The following is a 26,959-nucleotide window of genomic DNA, read 5'->3' on the forward strand; positions in this document are numbered from 1 at the left end:
TTCAAAATTAACTGACAATGAAAAGTCATTCATGTATAGCATTTCATAGTGCATGGAAAACCATGTACTATGAAAATTAGAAGGCAAAAAACTGACTTTTCATTGGACGAGAAGGGGTGAGTATGTTCTAAGTTCCTATTATAATTTTATACATGTATTCATTTATACCAAATGTTCATCAAGGGTTCTACAGTGATCCCAAGACTTTCAGGTTTCATTTTCTACCAAAATTACCCATTTGGTTTAAAATTTACATTTTGACAAAGTTAGAGCTATTCGTAGGAACTATTTTGTTTAAAGTATGTACTACTTTCTTAAAAGTAGCTTCAACTGTAAAACATACCTATAAACTCCAGTTGAATTGAGTTTAATTTCATATGGGATTTTAAAAACTAGTCTGTTAGATATATATAAAAAAATCAACATTAGTTTCTTCTATAATACACCTGTAAATATTGTGTTTTCTGTTTTCAAATTGATATTGACAAAACGTTTTATCTTTAGCGGTGAGTTCTTTTAAAAGTTCTCAGAAAATAGGTACACATACTTTAGGGAAAACAGGATATAAAAACATTTGCATAAAAAAATGTATACATCATTTAATGTTTTAAAACATATCAAATATAGACTTATTTTGCTTGCAAATATTATACATAAAGGCAACAGTAGTACACCGCTGTTCAAAACTCGTAAATCGATGGACAAAAAACAAAATTGGGGTAACAAACTAAAACTGAGGGAAACGCATTAAATATAAGAGGAGAACAACGACACAACATTAAAATGTAACATATACAGAAACGGACTAAGCATTAGACAACATTTTATGTATGCATGTAACAATACATCAAAATACAACTAATTTTGCAATATCTCAGATATATATTTGACTGAAGCTCTTCTTAATATTTACATATAAGTATAATACAGTAATAAATAACGACCATGCGTTTCTTTAACACTAAATGTTTTTTTTTTTTTAATTCTTAAAGCATATCATAAGAACTATTTTTCTCACATTTTATCTTAATTCTCTAACGTCACAGTAACCAAATTGCAATTATTAGCATAAATAGCAGCGAAAACCTTACAGGTTTTCTAAGGGACTAAACAATTTGTATTTTTGGATAATTTGACGTTATGCACGTCTTTCAAATAGGTAAATATATTTATATATTCACACAACGTTCACAGTTTATATCAGCAGATGAAGTGTTAACTGGAGAAAAAAAAATGAACGAAAACTTCATCATGCAACTTCCACAAAAAGTCTTTTTTTTTTTAAAACGAGCAATTACGTTATTTTGCAGGCATCCATTTCTTGAAAATTAATAGAAAGCAGGGACAATTGTCAAATTTTTCTTAATTTTTGGAAGAAATAAAACAAAACATTAGTTATTCGATTTTTACAGACGTGAATATAGGCATGGGTGCAATTTGGGTACTCGTTATAACCGAATCATAGGTCGTTTGAAGTCGGTTCAAACCTATTTTTTTATGTTTCAATATGGATTCAAAATTAAATTTGTTGGACTATATAGTGAATAAGGATACATCTACCAGATAAACGTAAGATGAAAACTTTGTTTTGATAAAAAAGAAACGTAAGTGGACAAACTGTCAAAATAGGTGCACTTTGGGTACCATCACATAATTGTTTGTTTGGCATATCTTTTTTCGTATTTTTTTGTCATTAATCAGGATATTTTTTTGTTCGTTTAAATTAATTTACAGTTGCTCGAGTCGAGTCTTTCTTAGCTGACTATATGGTTTGGTTTTGCTCATTGTTAAAGGCCGCACTGTGAATAATAATTTCTCCAAATTCATATTGTTTTGACTCTCTTTTATCTTTTATCTAATACAACGTATCATTCTTTTATAAAAATACATCAAATAAGTTAGATTGAAATAGTTCGTCGCCGAGTTTGACAGTGGAAATGGTGACTGGAAAATGTGGTCATGTATGGACAAGCGTAAAGTCATGCAAAATCGCCACTTAAAAGAACGACTCCTCAAAGAGGTGTTGCAAACGTTCTTGGGCGTACATTGAGCGTAGTGCAATTCTCGCTACAATGATCTACACTGGGTTTAAATGTGACGTCCACATTCCGACCTGACGTACCTACGTATTTATTGGTTTACATGCCGGTCGGAAGGAGTAAGAGTGACAACTTGTACATACAAAAGACTCACCTTGGATGACAACAAAATATATATATATACATGTATTTATTTACAAATCAGCAAAAAAATAAGATGATGAAATAAGTATTTCAGATGTTGAGTTTAATATTTCATTTGTTTAAACATGTTAGGTTTATTTGTGGATGGTTAAAATGAACATTTCACTTGTTGTCGTTATAGCCACAAGTGGAGAAATTCGCGTACACACACAAACGTTCATGCTAAATAGTTCTTTTCATTACCTTTTAACCCAAATCATACATTGGTGACATTGTTAAAAATGTGGTCATACAAATTGAACTTCTTCATGATCTTGCAAACATCTTTTAAAACAATTAACCTCACATTCCCAAAATCAAATAACTTAATAAAAAAGTCTGTAATGTATATGATCTTATAAATAAAAAAAAAAAAGGCAAAGCACAGATAATTGCATACAATTATACTGTAAAGTATTATAAAATTCTCTATATAGAAACACTAATTTTGATACTACTGCTATATTATCTGGCTAACGTTATATACACGCAGTTTTCTTGTATTTCTAAGTTAAACACTAATTTAAGTCTTGTTTTCTTAAGCCGGTGAATCTTTTATTTCATGATGTTCTACCTGTACATGACTATATTCTGCACTATCATCAACGACAATTTGTCTTGGTCTGTCTGTTCCACCTGTGACGTCATAGTCATTTTCCAATTCTTCATTTCCACCAGACTGCATGGTATCATAATTGCTCTCAGTTGGAATCTGATTTTGACTTACTCGATGATGTTCCATGTGATCATAGGTATCGTCGGCTGGGTTGTTTCTAGTCTGTTCGCCAGCATGGTCAGGTGTTTTCTCTTTTTTAGGCTTGTTGACATGAGCGTATGTTACTTCATTGCTCGGAACAACCAATGGTAGGTGTCCAGATCTCAATGAGGTCCGTCTAATAAATATAACTTAGAAGATGAGTTGCAAGTGGAAAGACCAAGGACTTATAATGAAAATTTTTTAATAAATTCACACTATTAACTGACATTATCGGTACCCATCGATATCCCAATAGCACGATTTCGAATGCCGGCGAGGAAAGAACAAAAGTTTCCTTCTCCCAATTTGCATATTTAACATTGTCGTGCTGATAGTTAGAGTAGTTATGTAGTACTTAATTTATGTACACATGTGTGTTTGTGTGTGTTTTCGTGTTTGTCAGTGCACGTGATGTGTACATGTTGGTGTTGTGGTGATGCCTTCTGGTGGTAAAATAGAGAAAGAATAACGATAAACCAACATTAAGACAAAAGGAGACACAAGTGTTTTGTGCATAACGTTATCTGTTCACACTCACTGATAACAAAACACGTTCATTATTCTTTTTCTTTTTGTATTTGTCATTCTAGTATGCCGTTCTTCTTTCGCTTTGGAAACAACTAAGTACAATTAAACATGGGCTACACGTGATTGACATAACAATTGAAAATGCAACTTCCATAGTATTTTAAACAAAGCCGGAAATCAAAACGGACATTGTTTTTTGATGTTGCTCACTAGAAAATTAAATAAAATCATTCTAAAAGTAAGTTAATATGTTTATCATGAAACCGTCGATCATCTATAACATTTTGGCTTCATCAAATCAAAATGGATGACTTTTGAACGCGTATTATAGGTCCGCTTCTAACTACAAAAGTTCGTAATTTTACTACAACATGTAAAATCGAAATAATTCTATCATGCCATTGTAAATTTAAACGTGGGTAGGCTTTATAGTTTTCCACATTTTTCACCTCGCTTTCGCTCGGTATATTGCCAAATATATCCTTCCCAGGTTTAAATAAGCATTGACCATGACATGCATGAAAGAATTGCATTATAAAAGGATTGTTTTTTAAATTTGCAGTTTAATTGATCATTTTATGAATACAAAAAAAAAAACCACAAGAAAAGAAAAGATTCAGACTGGGCAACTGAGAACATAATACATTAAAAAGTAATTTTAATATGAAGACCTATTATTGTCAACCAGTATAATGACAGTATATTTTTCTACTTTTAGCGCAAGCGCATAAAAACACAAAACTGGCTGTTCCGCGTTACGTCAAAAGTAAGTATACTAGCAGGTAATCTCAATTTTCGACACAAAAAAAAAAACCAAAAAACAACAGTTTACGTAGTTTCCTCATCATGACTTGTGCCATCGTTTTTCCAACTTTTTTTGTAATTTCAGGTAATTTTGAGATCCTCTTTTGAGGGACTAATGAACCAATTAAAAAGAAGCTGACAAGATAGGGTGTTAGTGTGTGTTGAATATAGGCTTTAATTTTTTTCCGGTCTATCAATGGTCGCAAAAGTTTAAAAAAAAATTCGTCAGAGATACCAAACTTATGATTTGGTACAACTTAAGTACTGTACATACAAAAATAGAACATAGGGTAAACTTCGTCATCTTACTTTAATTGGACAATATGACAACAGTCTTATTCATAAGCAAAGTCAACTAACAGAAAACATACCTTTTGCATAAAATGATTATCACAATAATCACTGCTAAAGTTAGAACAGCTGTTAGTATCAGTGCTATCAGTAATAAATCTGAAAAGTATCTAAATGTATGTACCCATTTGGATGATTTAATCATTTATTTGATAACGTAAACATATACTTGATTGGTAAATTATTCCATACCTTGGTTGCAGAATAATGAAGATTTTTATAAAATTTGTATTTGATCTAGGAACAAATAGGTCATTACTAGAGACAGATCGTAAGTTGTGGTGTTGCACATCAGTAATATAGCAGTGCTAAGTAATCAGGTTTTAGTCCATTTACAATTCTTTACATTATAATTGATTGTGCTACTCTTTTTTGAAGTTTTGTGATTCTATCTGAATCTTTTTGTAATAAATTTCCCCAAACTGAACTACAATAGTCTGTATATGGTAAAATATATGCATTTCAAAATAGTTGTGTTGTGTGTATAGGCAAATATACTTTAATTTTATACCAAAAAATATATTTAAGTTGAGATAATTTTACATTTACGATCAACATGATTTTACCAGCTTAAATTTGCATCAATGTCAATTCCAAGTAATTTGAAAGAATGGACATTCTGAATACATGTTTCGTTGACGGTAATACATACTTCTGGTAGTTGTGTAAGTTTTTGTTTTGAACCCAATTTCATACACTTTGTTTTTTTGTGCATTAATTTTCATACTGTTATTGTTACACCATGATTGTATAGCATTCAAATCATTTTGCAATATGCTGTTTATTTTTTCAATGTTTTTATTATCAAAATGCAATGTTGAATCATCAGCATAAAATTCCATGTCGGATTGTTTAACATGAAATGGTAAATCATTTATATAAATTAAAAATAGCAGAGGACCTCAAATAGAACCTTGAAGCACTCTATATTTTACAAACGATCTACCAGACTTAATGTCAGCGTATTGAACATCTTGTTGTCTTTCAGACAAATATGATTTTATCCAATCTATCATATGTTCTTCGATATAATAAAGTTTTCTAAAAGTACCGCATAGTTAATAAGGTCAAAAGCCTTACTGAAATCTAAAAACACAGTACCAACTATTTCTCCATTATCTAAATATTTCAACCATTCATCAATTAGTTTAGTCGGTGCCGTTTGACATGAATGACCTTGCCTGAAACCTGACTGAGAGATATGTAAAACTTTTTTATTAGTTAAGAATTTATATAACTGTGTACATACATGTCTCTCAATTGTTTTTTAGATATGGCATTTAAAATAGAAATGGAACGATTATGTGAGAGAATATATGTTGGTCCTCCTTTATAAAGTACAGCAGTTACTCTTGCAAGTTATTTTTTGGCGGAAAACGAATCGACGCTATACTTTTGTTGAAATGTATTAATGGACTATCGAACATAATATCTATTTAACAATACACTTACTATTAGTTTTGTTTTCTTTTTTCTCAAACCCAGGAGAATTGTTCAGCGTTATTGAATATGTTGTTTCGAAGGAAGATGTCATCGTTATAATTGATGGTGTTTCGTAGGAAGATGTCACCGTTATTGTAGATGATGTTTCGTAGGAAGATGTTACAGCTTTTGTAGCTGGTATTTCATAGGAAGATGTCATATCTGTATCATCACATAATGCTTGAAATCTCTCAATGCATGGCCTGACAATCCAAGATACTTCATGATTCTTTTTAGCTACTTTCACAGCTATACAATATGTTTGATTTACATCTGCAATTTAAGTACAAACTACATTAAAGACGTCCTGACTTTCGACAGTAGTTATACTTGTTTACTTATCGTTCTTATAAATCATGTAAACATGCATAACGGATGTATGCGCAAAGACCAGGGGCTCTTTTCACAAAAACATCTAACATTAAAATGTACTAAGTTATACTGAAATGTTTATATTTTCTCTTAAGATCTTAATTGATTTTGATCACAGGTGCAAAGATTTTGAATAAAGGGGCCGCTGGTAAGCCAATGGTTTGAGTAGTACCTGTAAAAGGTTTACTTATATGCATTTATCATGTATCAATCGACATAAGGGGAATCAGCCAACTGCCCATAACTAAATCGGTATCTGATAACGTTCGAACATGGATTACATCGGATTATGTCTCGGTTTACAAGAAAAATATCAACTGAACAAATTCTAAAATGCTTCATTCTTTCATTATTTCTATGCGTGTATAGACTATTGTTTAAAATTGCTACAATAGCTAAATCTCCTTCAGAAACACTACATAAAATACATAAGATGTTATACATTGGTCTATCCGAAGTGCTTTTCTAGATTTACCTTGATCATGAAGGAACGCCCCCCTCCCTCCTTTTCCACCCAATAATTTGAAGCTGAGGATTTATAACAGAACAAATCTATTGTTTTGTTTTTTTATTTTGAGACACGACGAACACAACAAATAATGCAAAAACTACTAACTCCTTCGTAGCACACAGAGTCATATAGTAAACAAAGATATCATAACCACATCACAGCTTAAAACTTATTGTGAACATTTGCAAAGCCAAATACCTTCATATTTTGATGATATAGAACCACCTATTATTTCGTATTCTCATTAAAAAAAACAGCAGACATTTGATGTTTAATTATACGTCAGTTACATCACACGTCGATATAGAAAACAATGTTCTTTCCACTTGAGACTGTGAAACATCTAGTTTTAGATATGTTCCCTATGGTTATGTCATTTCAGAAGACCTCAACATCATCGAAGACCGTCTGGTCAAAACTTTTCTTATGAAAGGACAAAAATATTAGCCTCCATCTACAATAGATGGAAACAGTGTCGTCATGTCATTAAAGACGCCCTCTCTGCCAACTGTAAAAATTAATCACTATGTGACCCCTGTAAACTTATCGAACCTTTAAGTAAACTTATTAGTAAGGGTTATCTTAACAATGTTGTAACTAGTTCTTTGAATATAGTTTATATTGGCAGTAATATCGATTTCGTCATCAGCAAATTAAACATTACTTAATTTGTATAAAGATACAAACACGTTAATGTTTATCTATAAAGAGGTAAACCATCATATTGCCTGTCGATACATTTACTGTTGGCATTGCACAATTCATGTCTTCTTTGACTATCCATGACGTTAAAATGAGAAATCCCTGGGATGTGTTTTAGTGCATTTTAGTCTCTGATGCATGATATGTTTATTATGTATAGTTTTTGGCTGTCAGTAACTGCGAGTACTTAACAATGTTGTAACTAGTTCTTTGAATATAGTTTATATTGGCAGTAATATCGATTTCGTCATCAGCAAATTAAACATTACTTAATTTGTATAAAGATACAACCACGTTAATGTTTATCTATAAAGAGGTTAACCATCCTATTGCCTGTCGATACATTTATTGTTGGCATTGCACAATTCATGTCTTCTTTGACTATCCATGACGTTAAAATGAGAAATCCCTGGGATGTGTTTTAGTGCATTTTAGTCTCTGATGCATGATATGTTTATTATGTATAGTTTTTGGCTGTCAGTAACTGCGAGTACTCTCAAATCGTACTTTCTTGTTAATTTGACCTGTTGATACTATTTGTTATGCTTTTTGTTTTATTCAATGTTTACTTTTTCAGTGTTATATCTAGTCTTTATACCAGATTTGATACGTGTTTGGTATAACAACAAATTTTTACTTGTTCGTACTATGAACATCAAAGTTATTTATTTTGTTAAAGATTTCCTTTCTCGATTAAAACTGTATACCTAACAACAAAACAATTTTCCTTTACCTGTGTATATTATTTCAAATGGTGGATTTTGTTCAAGGTTATTGTTGTTTTTCTGAAATGGTTTGCACCTGCCCTAAGTTAGGAATCTGATGTTCAGTAGTTGTCGTTTGTTGATGTGGTTCATAAGTGTTTCTCGTTTTTTTATATATGTTAGACCATTGGCTTTCTAGTGTGAATGATTTTACACAAGCCATTTTTGGGGCCTTTTATAGCTTGTTGTTCGGTGTGAGCCAAGGCTCCGTGTTGAAGACCACACTTTGACCTATAATGGTTTACTTTTATAAATTGAGAGTTGTCTCATTGGCACTCATCGTCTTATATTTAATTGCAGGTCACTACTACATTTTTGTTTCCTAAACTACACAAAAAAAAACCAAGTAAAATATAGCTTCATTTCAGTCTCTCGTAAGTATTCTACAACTAATCTGTCAGTGCTCTTAGCTTGTTCATTAACTAATGTCAAATAACTTTACATTAACTTTCGTAATGAAATATATATGCGAATAGAGGAATTAACTACTTTTGGAGTGTACGAAATTCTTTGGATGTTTTAGATAAATAACGTGCTCTTGGTGGTCCTTTTGATTCTGTTGACAGTTTTATTTGTTCAACTCTTTTTATACCCTTTTTTTAAACTTCCATATTTAATCAAATGTGCGTTTGGTAAATTTGAATGCAAATATATTAGCTGCAACTCATTTAAAACCTTTTTTTCTCTAATGAGCTATAATTTATACTAAAGGAGGTGTGATAAGATGATTGAAGCTGTAAATTTTCTCGTTGAAAAGATGTATGTACGTTTCGGTAATGAAGTTTATTGACAGGTTGTAGGCATTCATGTGGACACTAATTACGCCCCTTTAAGAGCATACTTGACTTTGTTCTTGTACTTTTATGAATCACAGTTTATGACCAAACTCTTCTTCTCAAATTTAGAAAATGTTAAACCTCTCACTTTGATGACAGTTTTATCAAATTCCTTTATATTTACAATGATGCGTGAACAAAACAGGCATACTAAATAAAAAAGCCAAAATATGGATACATCAGTCATCATCATGTAACAATTTTAAAAGGAACAATTTAACAGAACACAAAACATCTATCTACAAAAACATTCATTGATTCGCGTGTCTGACGTCAGAAAATTTTATACGTCACATATATTTGTCGTTCAATGTATATACAGACAATTTTAAAATTTCACATGGACAATATTGGCATACAGGGTTAAAAAATCAAAAGTATGTAAGAATTGATTTCAGAAATAGACCGAGATTTAAAATAGTCAATCGATGTTGGATGTGAATTGATTGATATTTTTGTCTCAGATGGAAGGTATATTTTATAAGTTGTTATTTGCTTTAACTAGCTGTCAGAAACAACGATTTCTCTCAGATATATTCGTATTATCTTCTTGAAGAAGGGATGTATAACTACCCATTCAGGTTTTTGTTAGATGTATTTTTTTTATCCATCTGATAGGTTAAGCTTATCTTAACCACCGAATTACAGGTACATGTACTGACTTTGAACAGGCACATACAGAATGTGGCGGGTTTCGAAAAGTTTTGTTTTGGCAATCAACTCATGTTTTTATCTTGAGCAGAATTGTTATAGCACAACTCAAGAAAATACTGTAAAAATCATTTACAATTGCTTGACTTATCAGATCGGCAGGATGAACAACACAAAACAAACATAAAGACAATGGACACAAAGTACTGAAATATAAGAGTCCCGGCGTCGAAAACAGCATGAATAAAGCATAAACATGCGCTATGCCAAAATACAGGTATATGATATCGACAGGATAAAATAACATAAAAAATCATAAATATATAGGAACATAATATAAGATATTCAAAATACAAATAAGTTTACGTGGATCGTTTCTTTCTTTATGAGCTTTATAAACACATACACCGTAATCATCAGGAATTGATATCCCATATTGAATAAGAACTATACAGACTACCAACATGAGCTGAGCGAACGATTCGAAAACAATGCAAAACACATTAAGTGACCAAATTCATCGACGTCATAAAAAAAAAACGAAAAAGAGTCTTGTTATTATTTAGTTTTTTTCCACGTGAGAATCTGAAATAACAACTTGGGAGAGGCAATTTCTGATTATATGATAATCTTTCACTTCCAAGATATCATACTAATACTTAAATACGCCAAAAATGCATAAAGTCTACTCAGGACACATTAATGAGGATGCAAAAAAAAATCTAACCTAGACAGAAAACCTGTATATTTCCGTTGAAATTTCTGACTTTTTCTATAATAAAGATCGAAACAAACTCTTCCCTTTTTCCATTCTCAATTATAGTTTACAGTCGAGTCTTTGAATTTTACTTGGAAACATAAGGAGTATGCATCATAAGCTCTGAAAATCTCATAATTTGAATAAGCTAAACACGTTGATCGATAGATAAAATTGAGAAATGCGTGCCTATCTAAAATCAAGATCATGTAATTCAATGTTTGTCGGTTGTTTATTCACATCATTTTTGGTTTGTAATTATTCAACAAATAAGGCCGTGGATTCACTCATTTGATTTGGGTTTTTTTTTGCCATTTGGTATCATTAAATGTGGTATGTGTTTTGTTCATTGATTAGGGCATTAAGTTGACATGTAGTTATTGCATGTAACATCTACAAAGACATATACGTCATTTTGGTCTCGGGTGTTTGTTATCTCATTGACAATCATAACACATCTTCCAAACTTTATGGGAACAGAAAAAACAGAAATAAAGTGAACTTTATAAATAACATATTTACAGCTTCCGAAAGTGTCATACTCATATCTGAAGGAGCAGCAAAATGATAAAATCTATAAAATAATACTATAAATTTTCATAAACAGACGTCATACCTTCACCCTTTTGGATTATTGGTCTCCGTATATTCGCTAGCCAGAAATATCCAATATCCGTTCTTTCCAACTTTTTGTAAGCGTTATATGAAATGAGATTATAATTATCATCCTTCATACATTTTTCAGTAGAACTTATCCAACTCCTGTTGAAGGCTTGAATGTAAAATGTTGCTGAATCTTGAAAAATTACAAAAAAAATAGGATTGATCAAAATACACGAAACATATGTATGTAAATTATGTACACACTGTGTATTCTGGATGTTAGTAGAGGAAAATCTCAAAAGTGAAAATAATTTCACAGAATCAAAACGACCCAAAAGGTCTCTATCAAGGATTAAACGTACTTATTTTGCTACAGAGATTTTCAAGCTACAATAAGTAAAAATAAAGTACATACCGAACTCCAAGGAACATTCAAAATCCCTTATCAAGTGGCAAAATCCAGAGCTCAAACAAATCAAACGAATAGAAAACAACTATCAAATTCCTGACTTGGTACAGGCATTTCCTAATGTAGAAAATGTTGTATTATAACTGGTTTTATAGCTAGCTTAACCTCTCACTTGTATGATAGTTTCAGAAATGCAATTATATTGACAACAATGTGTAAACAAAACGAACAGACGTAATACGTAACAATATCAAAAATAGGTTAACAGCAGTTACCATTGAATCTTAATCTTAAACAATATAAAAACAGACAAATATGTCGTAAGTTACATTTCTAAAATCAGACTGTAAGATAACGTTTTTTTTTTATATTGTGTCTGTTTCTAAGTCATATATTCAGTCTGTTGGTTGCACTACAAAAATTGAAATAATGACAGAAACTCAAATTCTCATTGTAAACAAGAAAAATCAGAGTAATTAAAATAAATATCAAATACATTCTTTCATGGAAAACACACCCACAAACTGAAAAGGCTGTTGATTTTTCCATTGAATTTATAATTTCTGTGAATGTTACGAAATATGATTGTATCTAAATATCCTTACCTTTTGTACAGAACGAATAGAAAGTGTAACTGCATTGGTAAGCCTGAAAGTATTTGCTTCGTCCGTCAATACTAGACACTCCCAAACAATTTCCTATCCCAAACTGTTCATTGATATAACCTGGATATGAATAGAAGATTGAGTGAAATGAAGTCATTTAAATACATTTTCCCCTCCATTTTTAATAAAATTAGAAACTTTTCCTTACAACAACAAAAACATGACATTGACACTAAATACTTTACAAAATATACATCTGTAATGCGACACTCGAATTGTCATTCAAAAATCTCTGCACTTCTGTACTGTAGTGAAAACTAACAGCTGATTTGAATGAGATTGTTTAAATTAATTAACATTTTTGTAATTTTCCAATGTCTTTTATCTGTATAAATTTTATTTCAATCATGCACTTGAAACCCAGCTCATCAACAGAAACCGTTTTAAGTAATTACAATGACCTTTCCCATCAAGAGACCATTTGCCTATGAAATACAACCAAAATTACAGACTGCTGACTCTTCTTTGATCATATGCTCCCGAAATTCCTTTCATTCAAACATCCCTGTGTGATGATTTAAATAGTGGAACGAGGTATGATTTATTTTGGTAACAACCAATTTCCACGCTTACCCTGTAAACGACTTTGTGGGATAAGAATATCTTACAATTTAAATTTAACATTGTAGTAATGTTTTTAAATATCGTCTTCGGTTATAATACTAGCAATGATTTATGCTTATTTTCTAGTATAATACATGAATGCTATATCCAGTTTAACCTTATTGTCATGCAACTTCTGAAAGTATAGTTCGTCTTTGCACGAGGTCATGTATATCCAAGGCTGCTTATCACAAATCACTCCTACTAATACAATAATTGACTATTTTGAGGGAATTTACTCATTGCCATCATTTTAAATTGGAATTAAAACCGATAAATAGGACCAAAAGAGAGTTGGTTTTTTTCAGTGTAACAACCATTGTACATTGCGTAGATGTGCTTTTAGTTTATTCCGATGATTACCTATAGATTTTTTTTTATTTAAAGGAGGACAACACACCCTATGTGGTTTTTTTTTTAAAGTTTCACAAAAATATTGTATTTTGATAAATATTAAATGTCTTCATTGCTGCAAGGAAAAGTGTGTGAACATTTTTATGGTTAAAGTTTGCATACGATTTAAACATGGTCAGGTCTAAATGAAAGTTATGGACATTTAGGATACTAGCATCTCTTGTTTTTTTATTTTTTTGTCAGATATTTAGAATCATCTGGTTTTATCCATGTATTGCAATTAAAATATTTGCCAACTAAGCCCTACGTTTCTTTGTATAATTTAATTACATATAGGTTCAAAAGCCATACAAGGAAGTCTAATAAAATCCTTGTTATTTTTTCATTGTTTTGAAAGAAAAACAATGCCAACTATTATAACTGTATGAAAAATTTAGAGAGAATCATTTCCCGCCAAATTTTTAATGGCTTATATTTCAAAATCAATCACCCAGACCAATATTTTTTTTTACTTTTTCAGTTCCGTTATTTATGTACTATCAATTCATGTGGAGCAGGATCTGCTTACCCTTCCGGAGCACCTGATATCACCCCTAGTTTTTGGTGGGGTTCGTGTTGTTTATTCTTTAGTTTTCTATGTTGTGTCATGTGTTCTATTGTTTGTCTTTTTTCATTTTTAGCCTTGGCGTTGTCGGTTGATTTTCGATTGATGAGTTTGACTGTCCCTTTGGTATCTTTAGTCCCTCTTTTATAGCAGTCTTTTAACTAGAATGTGTCCACAGTACACGGATACCCCACTCGCAGTATTATTTTCTATGTTCAGGGGACCCTGGAATTGCGGTCAAAAATCTAATGTGGCATTTGAATTAGAAAGATCACATCATAGGAAACATATGTACTAATTTGGAGTTTTGGTTGGACTTCAACTTCATCAAAAACTACCTTAACCAAACAACTTTAACCTGAAGCGGGACACACGGACGGATGGACGGACCGACGAACGAACGGATGGACGAACGTACGCACAGTTATTGCTGTCAAGGATATATAAAATTACTATTTAAGCAAATAGATATACTGTATAACAGTTTAAATGAAGAATCACATTCAACGTTCCTTGATGTTTACAATATTTTACAAAAATCTGTGAAATGGCCCACATGCGTTTACCATTTCACGATAAGTCACAATGCACATGTCAACCATGTTAAGGTGAACCGATCATACATGTATATAACTCCCCGTTTAGAACGCCATATGTGGGTTGATGGCTATTTAACACGCGTGGCTGTTAAAGTGGAGTAAATGCGATCAAGATAAATCAAATTATGTTTAATTCATGCGAGCGATTCTAACCCTTTCAAGCCGATAATTGTTCAAAGATATTTCTATTTCTGGTTTTGATTACTGTATGAAACAGAAGTCTATCTGAGCCTGTCAACGTGTGTTTGGCACAGACATTTCGGCTCATATATTTTTCATAAAATAAAAAGTTGAGTATATGCTCAGAAATATTTTTATCGTCACTTTTTCATAATGTTATCCTTTAATCAAGACACTTATAAATTAAAGATTGTAACAAAAACTACTGACGAATACAAAAATATAGGGTATTCATAGACGAGTGTGCAATCTTACGTCATAAGCACACTCATGTTCAACTACAGTCTTGAATAACAGAAAAATGACTCATATAAAAAAGCTGTATATATTTGTTTGTACCATTTACCTGATTTGTAGATAATGAAACCATCAGAACTAGTCTTGACATTTGCACAGTATAAGAATGTGTCTTTCTTGCACGGTTCTGTTGTTCTCTGTGGGCATTTTGATACAGCTTTCATAATGTCTGTTTCATTCGCACTCAAACAGACACAGTTGGCTTGCTGGTGTTTATAAATAAAATACGTGGAAAATAAGTAAGCTACATTTTCTTATATTTTCTCTAAGCTAAGTGAATAAATCCTTTAATGCAAATTTGTATAGCTTTTACTTGTGTATATACCGCATGGAATGCAAATACTTATAATTTTCATCAATATTTTATTTAATTTTTGGTTGACTGCTATATTCTAATATGTTTTTATGGTATTCATTGAGATAACATGTATATTTCCCCTTTCAATTTCGCCAAGTATTGAAAATTTATGAAATGTATGAATTGACTAAACGGTGTAAGACGTGATCGGTGATCTGAAAGATAAAAAAAATTAAAAACATTAGGATTGGTAATTTTAAAAAAGGACCAGTACTCAGTGATGATCTGCCTAATTTCTACTTTCTGAACATTAGTTTTGAAAAAATAAAATCTGTATACCTAATTAGGAATAGCTGCATAGCATCGTTATAAGGAAAACCAGAGTTTCAAAATACTGTCTTAAACGGACAATTAAAAAAGATCCTCAGTCAAAAAAAGGTTGTAAACGTCAATAAATAAAAGAAAGAAAAAATAAACAAATAAATAAATAAATAAAATGCATAAAACAAAAAGAAATTTGGTGTTCATGTTTATCATATATAAACTAAACCATATAAAGAACCAAAAGTTATGCTTGGATTAAAAGTGAGAGAGGATAGCTCATAGTTTTATTTACAAACAAACAGGATCTATACATATGACAAACTCTCATTCAATAACCGAGAAACAAAAATCTAACACAAGCTTTTGTTGAACTCGATCGGTAGTCAGGCACTACATGAATGTATAGTGTTGCTTTTGTCAAGTTAAAATTCTGTAAAACCTTGCCTTCTGTGACAGCTATGAAGTAGAGAGTAGTATGGAAGTGTTAATACAACGAATGATTTTTTTCCTCATGTCCATTTTGTCACTTTTTTCCGACCGAGGTCGAAGTATTTTATCTTGGAACGAATATGAGCCAAATAATACACATGGAGAATAAAAACATGTTAATGTGAAATATGAATTTAGGAATAAACTCCAGAAGCAGGAAAACAATACATCTAAGTCCATGCTGAAAATCGTTAAAGTATTTTATCAGAAGTAGTTGTCGTTTGTTTATGTATAATTTATACGTGTTTCTCGTTTCTCGTTCTTTATATAGATTAGACCGTTGGTTTTCCTGTTTGAATGGTTTTACACAAGTAATTTTGGGGCCCTTGATAGCTTTTTGTTCGGTTGAGACAAGGCTCCGTGTTGAAGGCCATACATTGACCTGTAATGGTTTACTTTTATAAATTGTTATTTGGATGGAAAGTTGTCTCATTTACACTCGCACCACATCTTTCTATATCTATTAAATAAAAATCATGTGCTAAAAATGTTCACCCAAATAAAAACACAAAATTTACCAAAAATGCATTCTTCAAGTCATAGATAAAATTCTAAACTAAGTCATAAATGTCTGGTTTTAGGGAAACATGCACTCTAAAAATAAATACTTTGTAAATCTTCTTTATTTATTTTGAGTAATTATATTACTTACAGATTTACTTACTATTTCTTGCAATTACTTGATTTTACTTAGTTTTACTAAACATTCTGAAGAAATTACTTGAAATTACTTAATTTATTTGTTTACTTCATTTAAGTAAACCAAATAGTTTTCAGTAAAAACTGATTGCTTGCATTTAGTAAAACTATTCCAAAAATTACTTTTTTTTAGTAATTCATTTTTACGTAAATGCAGTAAATGATTTGCTAAAATTCCATCTCATTACAAGGTAGGATTAGATGAATTACTTTATATTATTACTATATAATTTTACTCTATATATATATATTATATATTTATTTATTTTTCAGACTCATACTGTTATATTTCTAATTGCATGGAAACTTTAAACTCAATTTACAAACATTCAAAACAAGTGTCTATGGAACATATATAACTCTCTCGTCATAATGCATGTTTGGTTTTGTATAAAAGGGGCCTTGCTGGTAACGTAATTTCAGTTGAATATTTTTTTTAACTGATTTTATCATCACAGCTTTGACAGCCATTTATAAATATATTTTGTCTACAGTGTTTGATGTTGTGAATAAAAACAGTACACTGGCATTCAAAAAAACTTAGTATTCACAATAATATGTGTATGCAGAGAGGAGCAATGGGAATACAAGTTAATTTGTCAATTGAGGGTTTAGTGATATAAATATCAGATTGATATGGAAATACAATTGTCAATATATGATAAGTATATTTTGAAATATAAATGAGAATGCTGGCAGTTTGCACAATTATTTTAATAAATATTAAAAGCTGTATATATGAATAAAAAATATTGTGCTTGATCACTTTTTAGATAAAATTGTCAATATATAGAAGGGCATCATAAAATTATGTTTCTTAATAGTTAGGATATATAGATAAATTTGAAAAAGGTCTAGATCAAAAGTTAAATTTGAAACTTTTATATGAACACTGCAAGTTATACAGATAAAAGATTTCATTTATATTAACATAAATATCAAGTAATAACTTCCTGTTTTAAGTAAAAAGAAATAACTGGAATTTAGTAAATTTTTTAAAGAATTGCACATATCAATTGTTCTTCCTTAACAAAATTGTAGGCTCAGGCACTTCATAATGTCGTTTAGTTGCATTGAGTTTAATAAATTTGGATAATTAATGATTCCTAAGTTTACAGTTTCAACATATGTTGGTTGCACAGTCTGAAAATTTCATAAGTTTGGATAACTAGCAATTGTTTTGGGATAATCCTTTAAAATACTTTAAAAAATTGCTTTGGATTACTTGGTTATACTTTTAATTTTACCTCAAATTACTAAATATGATTACTTTATAAATTACTAGCCATTACTTAAATCATTTTTAAATCAAAATATCTTACAGCTATCATTTGTCATTTTTCATATAATTTAATAATATAAAATTGGTGCTAAAACTGATACATTGACTATCGATAAATGTACAAAATTGTTTCATATTTCAAGTAATTAAGAAGACTTAGTAGGTTTTGGTTTGAGACTAAAAATATTTTCAGCCAATCAGAATTAGGTTCTCATTTGACTTTGGTAAGCTATTTTTGAAAAATTACTAAAAGTGTAAATTACTTGCATTTACTTGAAATTACTTAACATTACTAATAATTACTATCAATGATCAATAAGTTTGACAAATTCAATTACTTGAATACAGTAAATGAATTACTTATTTTTGGTAGTTCCAAGTAATATTGTTTTAGAGTGTTGATAAATAATACCCTATATTTTTCGGGTAATTAATAAGGATAGCGTTTGACATCTTTAGCAGAACAGATTTATCAGTTTTACATAATTTAATTCATTGTATGCTGGTTCATATTCTGGACGCCAATATTTGCTCCTTTCTTATATAATTCACAAACAATAAAACAAATATGAAACTGTGTACAATTTGGAGTTACGTATGGCGTTCATTATCACTGAACTAGTATATATATTGGTTTAGAGGTATGAAGGACGCCTCTGGGTGCGGGAATTTCTCGCTGCATTGAAGACCTGTTGGTGACCTCCTGTTGTTGTCTGTTCTATGGTCGGTTTGTTGTCTCTTTGACACATTCCCCTTTTCCATTCACAATTTTATTTTAAAAAGAAACATGAATTGATAAAGATATCCTCAATTAACATCATCGAATCGTTAATTGTTTTTTCATATTTTTTATTCAGGGACAAATAATAGAAAAACAAAGAACATTGGGTATTTATCCATGACACAAAATCAGTACGTGCACAACAACAAGCAAAGGAATAGCTCTTGAATTGCTGTTCCTCATCGTAAAGTCACAACGAGGCCTTCAACTAGGAGCAGAAAACTCTAACATCACTGCAATTTTTAGACAGCCCTTATAGCATGGGCTTGAGCGGATTTCCTTGAAAAACAATTCTGATAGACTTTATAACATGTATAAGATGTATTACCACCAAATTGGGTTCAGTCAAAAAAAAACATACTTGAAAGTAGGAAATATCTAAAACAAAATAGCTCCTACTTATAGGTTCCCATCAGAACTCTACGATGGGAAGTTGTTGTTGACATAGAAGTTATTAAACCAATATTTCCACAGTCAGATTCTTATTTCCTCGTATTTGTATATGCAATTACTAAATGAGACTTTTCTGCGGTTTTACAGTAACACTACGGTTCATTCTTCGACATATCTTATCTTTGTATATCACTTTTAACTTAATGTTATAGTTCCGTTTAAGGTCTAATGAAAGTTTCATTTAAGATAAAATGAAGTCCTGAATATTTTATTTCCTGAATATCCATAAAATTGAGAATGGAAATTTGGAATGTGTCAAACAGACAACAACCCGAACAAAGTGCAGAACACAGCCGAAGGCCACCAAATGGTCTTCAACACAGCGAGAAAATCCCACACCCGGAAACGTGCTTCAACTGGCTCCTAAACAAAAATGTGTACTAGTTCAGTGAAAATGAACGTCACAATAAACTCAGTTGCATATAAATGAACTAAAATTAGAAAAACACACAAGACTAACAAAAGCCAGAAACTCCTGATTTAGACAGGCGCAAACATGTTTATTTTATGTGCGTGCAGTGGTCTGGTTTCAGGAATTGATAAATTACTTTCTTTCCTTTCCATTATAACAACTTGTGAACATTTTTATTGGAAAGGTACTATTTTAGTTATTTTTTTTTTTGTAATTCTGTGTTTAATCTTTTTAAAACTTCTTTGCGTTTTCATACTATCTCAAACATTTATGATTTTTTTTCTTGTGAATTACTGTACATTACTTTTTGGTATTTTTTAACTGTTTGTCGTACAGTATAGTAAATGTCAGATAAAAGTTTTCAACTGCAAATATATGTCATAGAAAAAAAAGTCCGAAATGAACATAATTAATTAGATCATTCAGATATAATATCGCTGTTTAGCATGTTTATATATATTTACTTAACTGAATAAATCTACCTGTAATCCGATATAGGTATAGTCTTTACAAAATTGCAAACATTCCTGCAACTGATTTCCATATTTTACAACTTTATTCTTCTCTCTGTACTCTTGTTTAACACGGAAGCATTCTAAAGTAAAAACGAGTAAAAATATACAATATACAAAACAAATAGTATTTCCATGTTCAGGTATAAACTCTGCATTTCCCCATGACCTTATAATGCATCAATTTGAAAATGGAATACGTTCATTGCGTTTCAAACTTATATGTTTATGCATGTTATTGTCCCGATCAGGTTTCATTTGTATGTTTTTTTCTTGTTTTTTTGACATTTTAAATTGAGTCATCACGATTTGATCTGTGTATTATTTCTTAAAGTACTCTGGCAAAGAAAAAACGGATTTCAAAACTTTTGCATTTTTCATAATTTTGGTCCTTTCCTTTCGTTAAGAAAAATTACTACTCAATAATCGTTTACTTAAGCAAAGATGAAGACGTGCTGAACAATCCCTCCCCAATTGATTCAGCTATAATATTATCAAAATACACACCACAGATTTGTCTAAAACGTTTCTTGGTGATACTTACTTTTATATTCAACCCAAGGTGTGTATTCTACAGACGCATCTACCCATCCATATTGTCTGTTATCATTTTCAGAAACCTTTATTTTATCGAATAACCCAATCAGTTTACAGCTATTTCTGGCTTCTTTCCATGTATAATTACCACTTTTGAAGTATCCAGTTTGTATCTCAGCTGAAACAAAATCGTAGAAATCAATATATGATTTTATTTCTTCAATACATTGCTTGTTTATCAAATAAACAACTTTATTTTTTAACAAATAAATAGTAAGCAACAGAAGCAAGAATGTTCAGATAATATGTTTTCGTATTAAGTTTAACTACTATTACTTGAAACGAAATTAAATATCTATGCTTTAGATTACACAATTTGATGTATGAACAATCATTTGACTGAAATTCTCATATTTGATTTGATACTAAAAGTGTATCCAATATTCAAAAAGAAACATTAAAATAACTAACTAGACTAAGACGCTATCTACTAAATCATCGCGAGGACATATGAGACCGATGATGGTATAACAACCTGGTGTAAATATCAAAATAGATATAAAGAGACAGAGACAGACAATCACCTGTCACAATCTGTAAACCGTAAATGTGTACTGATTATTTGCCTAGGTATGATTAGTTAATTTAAACTTCACCAATTGGACTTATTTTTAACCTTCTTGAAACAATTAAAATCACCAGTTATAGATTTAACAAATGTTATCATCGTTTTATCTGTTTATGAATGATTTTTGTTCGACAAATTATTACACAAAATTTTGAATCCATTTTTCACTTTTCTGTCCAATAATTGAACAATTGAATAATTGGTTCGTACATACGTATCCAAGATTCAAATTTAAGATTGTAGGAAAACGGATTTGAATGCTGTTCGATTATTGATGTATAGCCTATTATACATTTGCGATGTTTTATGCTTATTTTGACAAAACGGAACAAAACAGATACCGATTTTTCAATACGGCTAAAAGTTTCGATATTCTTCAATTGTGTAGTGATACTTTACTGTTTCACATCAAACTTTTACATTCGGTCTATAGTTTTATAAATACTGCAAACCGATTGTTCACGGATAAGATAAATAACCCTTACAAATAATCGGACGCTAAGATATCAAGCCTTCACTCTGATAACTACCAACTGAATTTTAATACAAATTACAAAAAGGTATCGCCTAAATCCTTTTTGAAGTCATCTCAATTTAAAGTACATTTGTACCATTGACAATTTCTAATCTTTAAGTTTCTATAAAGTTATTTACTGTTGCTAATCAAACACCATGAACGAACATACGGACCCTGTTGGTTGAAAATTATTGTGAAGTTAAAGTTTTGAGTTAAAGTAATAAATAATCAGGATACAATTCTATCACCAGCTTCACATTGTTTATCCATTTTATGCCACATCAAACTTTGTTATATTTACAATCGGTGCAGTTTGTTGGTACATACTAGATTAAAAATAATGCGTTCTTGCTAAAATGTCTTCATTAGTCCAGTACGCAGAAATCAAGCAAGCTGCTATTACCACAAAAAAAGTCCGTTGCTTCAAGTAAATCACAAAAAAACTAAACTCCGAAGAAAATACAAAACGGAAAGTCACTAATCAAACGACAAAATCAAAAGATAAAACACATCAATCGATTGGATAACAACTGTTATATTCCTGACTTGGTATAGGCATAGGCATTTTCATTTTAGGAAATGATGGATTGAACCTGGTTTTATAGGTAGCTAAACCTCTCACTTGTATGACAGTAGCATCAAATTCCATTATATTGACAATGATGCTTGAAAAAAACAGACAGACATAGTAGGTCAAGTAGGGATACAGCAGTCAACTTTGTGTTATAATCTTAATCACTAAATAAAAAAAAAGAAAAGCCAAGTGAATTACGATAAAACTATGTTTTACAAATAACAACCGCCTGTATAATTTTTATCTATATGGTGTTAGTTATGTCAGTTCAGTGGTGTCAAAGAAATTAAAAAAATCGTTTAAAAGAACCAATACATATCTTTTAAAATATTACCACCGCGGATTGATACAGGTTTTCTTGCCTTGTGTAGGCCTTTTTGAAGTTTTTATTAACATTTGATGAAGACAAATATACTTCACATTTATATTTTCCATGAACGTAGTTTTAAATAGTATCACAACTTGTTTTATATCCTGTACATGGTCTGACACATGGTCACTTTTTGTATCACGGAAAGTCCATTGCTGAATACATTTAGTCATGAAACTCAGAAAAAAAGAAGAAAAGTTCGTTATAATTATGCGCTGTGATACATACATGTACCGGGCATAGTTTAGTTGTAGGGATACATTTTAATGAACATTACGTGCATAAACCAAAACAACAGTTTTTAAGTTAAAGTGAGAAAAAAATCAGGATACAATTCTATCACCAGCTTCACATTGTTTATCCATTTTATGCCACATCAAACTTTGTTATGTTTACAATCGGTGCAGTTTATTGGTACATAATAGATTACAAATAATTAGTTCGTTGCTAAAATGTCTTCATTAGTCCGGTACGCAGAAATCAAGCAAGCTGCTAATAGCACAAAAAAAGTCCGTTGCTTAAAGTAAAATCACAAAAATACTAAACTCAGAGGAAAATACAAAACGGAAAGTCCCTAATCAAACGACAAATCAAAAGATAAAACACATCAATCGATAGGATAACAACTGTCACATTCCTAACTTGGTATAAGCATAGGCATTTTCATTTTAGAAAATGATGGATTAAACCTGGTTTTATAGGTAGCTAAACCTCTCACTTGTATGACAGTCGCATCAAATTCCATTATATAGACAACGATGCGTGAAAAAAACAGACAGATATAGTAGGTAAAATAGGGATACAGCAGTCAACTTTGTGTTATAGTCTGAATCACAAAATATAAAAGAAAAAAAAAACAAGTGAATTACGATAAAACTATGTTTTACAAATAATAACCGCCTGTATAGTTTTGATCTATATGGTGTTAGTTATGTCGGTTCAGTTGTGTCAAAGAAATTCAAAAAATTGTTTAAAAGAACCAATACATATCTTTTAAAATATTACCACCGCGGAGTGATACATGTTCGCTTGCCTTCGTGTGGGCCTTTTTGAAGTTTTTATTAACATTTGATGAAGACAAATATACTTCACATTTATATTTTCCATGAACGTAGTTTTAAATAGTCTCACAGCTTTTTTTATATCCTGTATATGGTCTGACACATGGTCACTTTTTGTATCACGGAAAGTCCATTGCTGAATACATTTAGTCATGAAACTCAGAAAAAAAGAAGAAACGTTCGTTATAATTCTGCACTGTGATACATACATGTACCGGGCATAGTTTAGTTGTAGGGATACATTTTAATGAACATTACGTGTATAAATCAAAACAACAGTGTAAACAACATTGAAATGTATTTAATAATATGCTAAGTTAAAAAGCTTTGTAGACGAAACGCGCGTCTGGCGCAAATATAAAATTCCGATCCTTGTATCTATGATGCATGATGAGTTTATTTAAACTTCACCAATTGGACTTATTTTTAACCTTCTTGAAACACTTAAAATCACCTGTGTGGAAATAGCTACACACATCATAATACTTCCTCCACGGAACATTTCCTCTTCTTGGACACACGAGGGAGCAAAACACCTGTTAAAACGATTAAGCCCTCTCCGAGCCGCGGAATTCATTTTGAACACGCAGAGAATGTTTACCATAAAAGTAATAGGTTTAATACCTCCTGAGAATAGGATTGTTTGATACATGTTTCCACTGTCTTTATTTGATTTAGACTGGCTTGTGCTATACTAAAACTAAATCACCCGAGTTAATATCAAGCGATATCAAATTCTCACTCGTAATAAACCTTACGTACAACGAACAGGATGCGTCACTACTCAGATGTTATTGTCAAAAATGTATATTTCTTTCGACCAGGAACAATCATTTTCCTTAATCGATGAAAGAAGGTCAAAATGGAGAGAAACTAAAATAGAGACAACAGTAGTATACCGCTGTTCGAAAGTCATACATCGATTGAGACAAAACAAATCCGGGTTACAAACTAAAACCGAGGGAAACACATTAACTATAAGAGAAAAACAACGAAACAACAAAAAATCTGAAGTGCAACAAAATACAAACGATAATGCAACACACACACAGAAACGAACTATAAGATAACAATTGTCATTTAATGACTGAGTAAAGGTCATTTTAAGAAAATAAAATGTTGTGTTGAACCTAGTTTTGTGGCTAGCTAAACCTCGCGCTTTTATCGCAATGTTAAATATAACATTAAAACGACAACATTACATGACAGGAATTCAGTACGAATAATGCAAAAACAGTCAGGGCAGAAAAATACACCAATAAATAATGCGATAGAACATTTCGACATGCTTACCACAGAATAAAAAAAAAACACACATAAAATCTAAGACAGCACACAAAAAAAAGCACAACAGAACCACGAACTGTCCATCACACGACTGGATCAACACTACAAAAGTGACGTTACAGGTAAATATGTCCGTCATGTATTTTCTCGACATTTTTTTCGCTTCTTAATGATACACACACACCTTCGTTGTTTTTGGCATGATTCAAGATACATATTTTATTTCTAATTGAAGAGTTAAAGAAAGTAAAGACATTCGAGAAGTAAATTCATGATTATTAGTAAAATCAATCAGTTGATTACTTCTCTCTAAAAAACAAAAAAATAAAAATATATTCTTATATGTCGGTTTTCATTGAAAGAAGAGATGAAACGAAGAATTTTCCTCACACCGCAAAAACAATTTTCATCGCCCACCGTCCATTGAAAAACTATTGATTAATTGTGTATGAGGAAGTGAATTTTTTGAATTGATTGTAGTGTGATAGTTATGATTATGTGTGTATTTGAAATGTCAAATGCGTAGATGTTAACGTTAAAGAATATATATATACAGCTATCATTTTTTAAGCTTTAATTATTTTTATTTTTATTTCATATTTTATATATATATATGGATAAGTAATGTTAGAATATATTTTATGTTGATTTGTAGTGAAATAAAAATAATTAAAGCTTAAAAAATGATAGTTGTATATATTATTTCTCATGCTTGTTAATTATCAATACCATACTGTTCAAGACTAACGAATACATAATAAGATTGACGTTTGCTACACATTGATTGATTGATTATTTTCTAAATAGCAAATGCTTTAACAATATAAAAATAATTCATTTGTCACACGTTTACACCATACAAGTAAAATTTAACACATTTCTAATATCTACTGTTGTTTGACGACAAAATATATAGAAATCTTACAATTGAATGTAGTTTTTACTAAAAATATACTTCTTTGAGTCAAACTTTACTGGTGCTTAAATGTTGTTCATTTTAGATTATGAGTTCCTACTATAGGAATTGGACATTCTTTGGTTTGTAAAAATATGATCATTTTAACGTGTTATTAGTTTGAATTGGAATTAAACTTGTTTACTACAACAGCGACTTTTTATCATTGATTTTTATATGTGGTTCTTACATAGTTATGTTATGACATAGCATCAGTTTCACGCTTCTGCAATCTAGTGGCTGTTGTTTGCTTTTTGCCTTTGCTGTTTTATCATACATCATACCTTTGGTTTTTACTTTTGATTTCTTTTACATTTTGCTATGGCATGCATTTTTAACGCTTAATCTCTTGATATGCAGTATGTAATTTTCTTAGTACTACAGACGTTAAGGTGTCCTATATGCTGGCTTAAATTCGTCACTTGGTCTGAGGAATATAGTTGACAACTGACTGTTTTCAATATTTAGCAGTATCTTCAAAGTATGTCAAGCTTAAATTTTTTATGGTAAGTTTATAAAAGTTGTGAATATACTTAACAGAGACGTAAAGATAGGATGAAATGATATATTAACACAGCTTTAAAACAAAAGATATATATGTTAACTTACCTCTCGAATTGATAAACACTACATTTAACAAAACGGTGTTTATATAAAACATGTAAAAAAAATCATAGGAAATTTGTTTTCCCATATCTAATATGTCCCTACATTTATGTGTTTATCTTT

At 30.8% G+C, this 26,959-nt stretch overlaps 1 protein-coding gene across 1 annotated transcript; it reads right to left on the reverse strand.

Moving 5' to 3' along the window:
• Positions 1-584: 584 nt before the first annotated feature.
• Positions 585-26,959, reverse strand: LOC143083155 (uncharacterized). The gene is made up of 9 exons (XM_076259387.1): positions 26,840-26,959; positions 20,846-21,016; positions 20,272-20,384; positions 15,101-15,257; positions 12,355-12,474; positions 11,354-11,533; positions 6,115-6,417; positions 4,683-4,761; positions 585-3,115 (listed from the first exon to the last, which is right to left on the reverse strand). The coding sequence occupies exons 1-9, from the start codon at positions 26,922-26,924 to the stop codon at positions 2,761-2,763; spliced, it is 1,563 nt and encodes a 520-aa protein (XP_076115502.1). The 5' UTR covers positions 26,925-26,959; the 3' UTR covers positions 585-2,760.

Source organism: Mytilus galloprovincialis, chromosome 7 (assembly GCF_965363235.1).
Source record: "Mytilus galloprovincialis chromosome 7, xbMytGall1.hap1.1, whole genome shotgun sequence".
In the NCBI taxonomy this organism is placed as follows: Eukaryota; Metazoa; Mollusca; class Bivalvia; order Mytilida; family Mytilidae; genus Mytilus; species Mytilus galloprovincialis.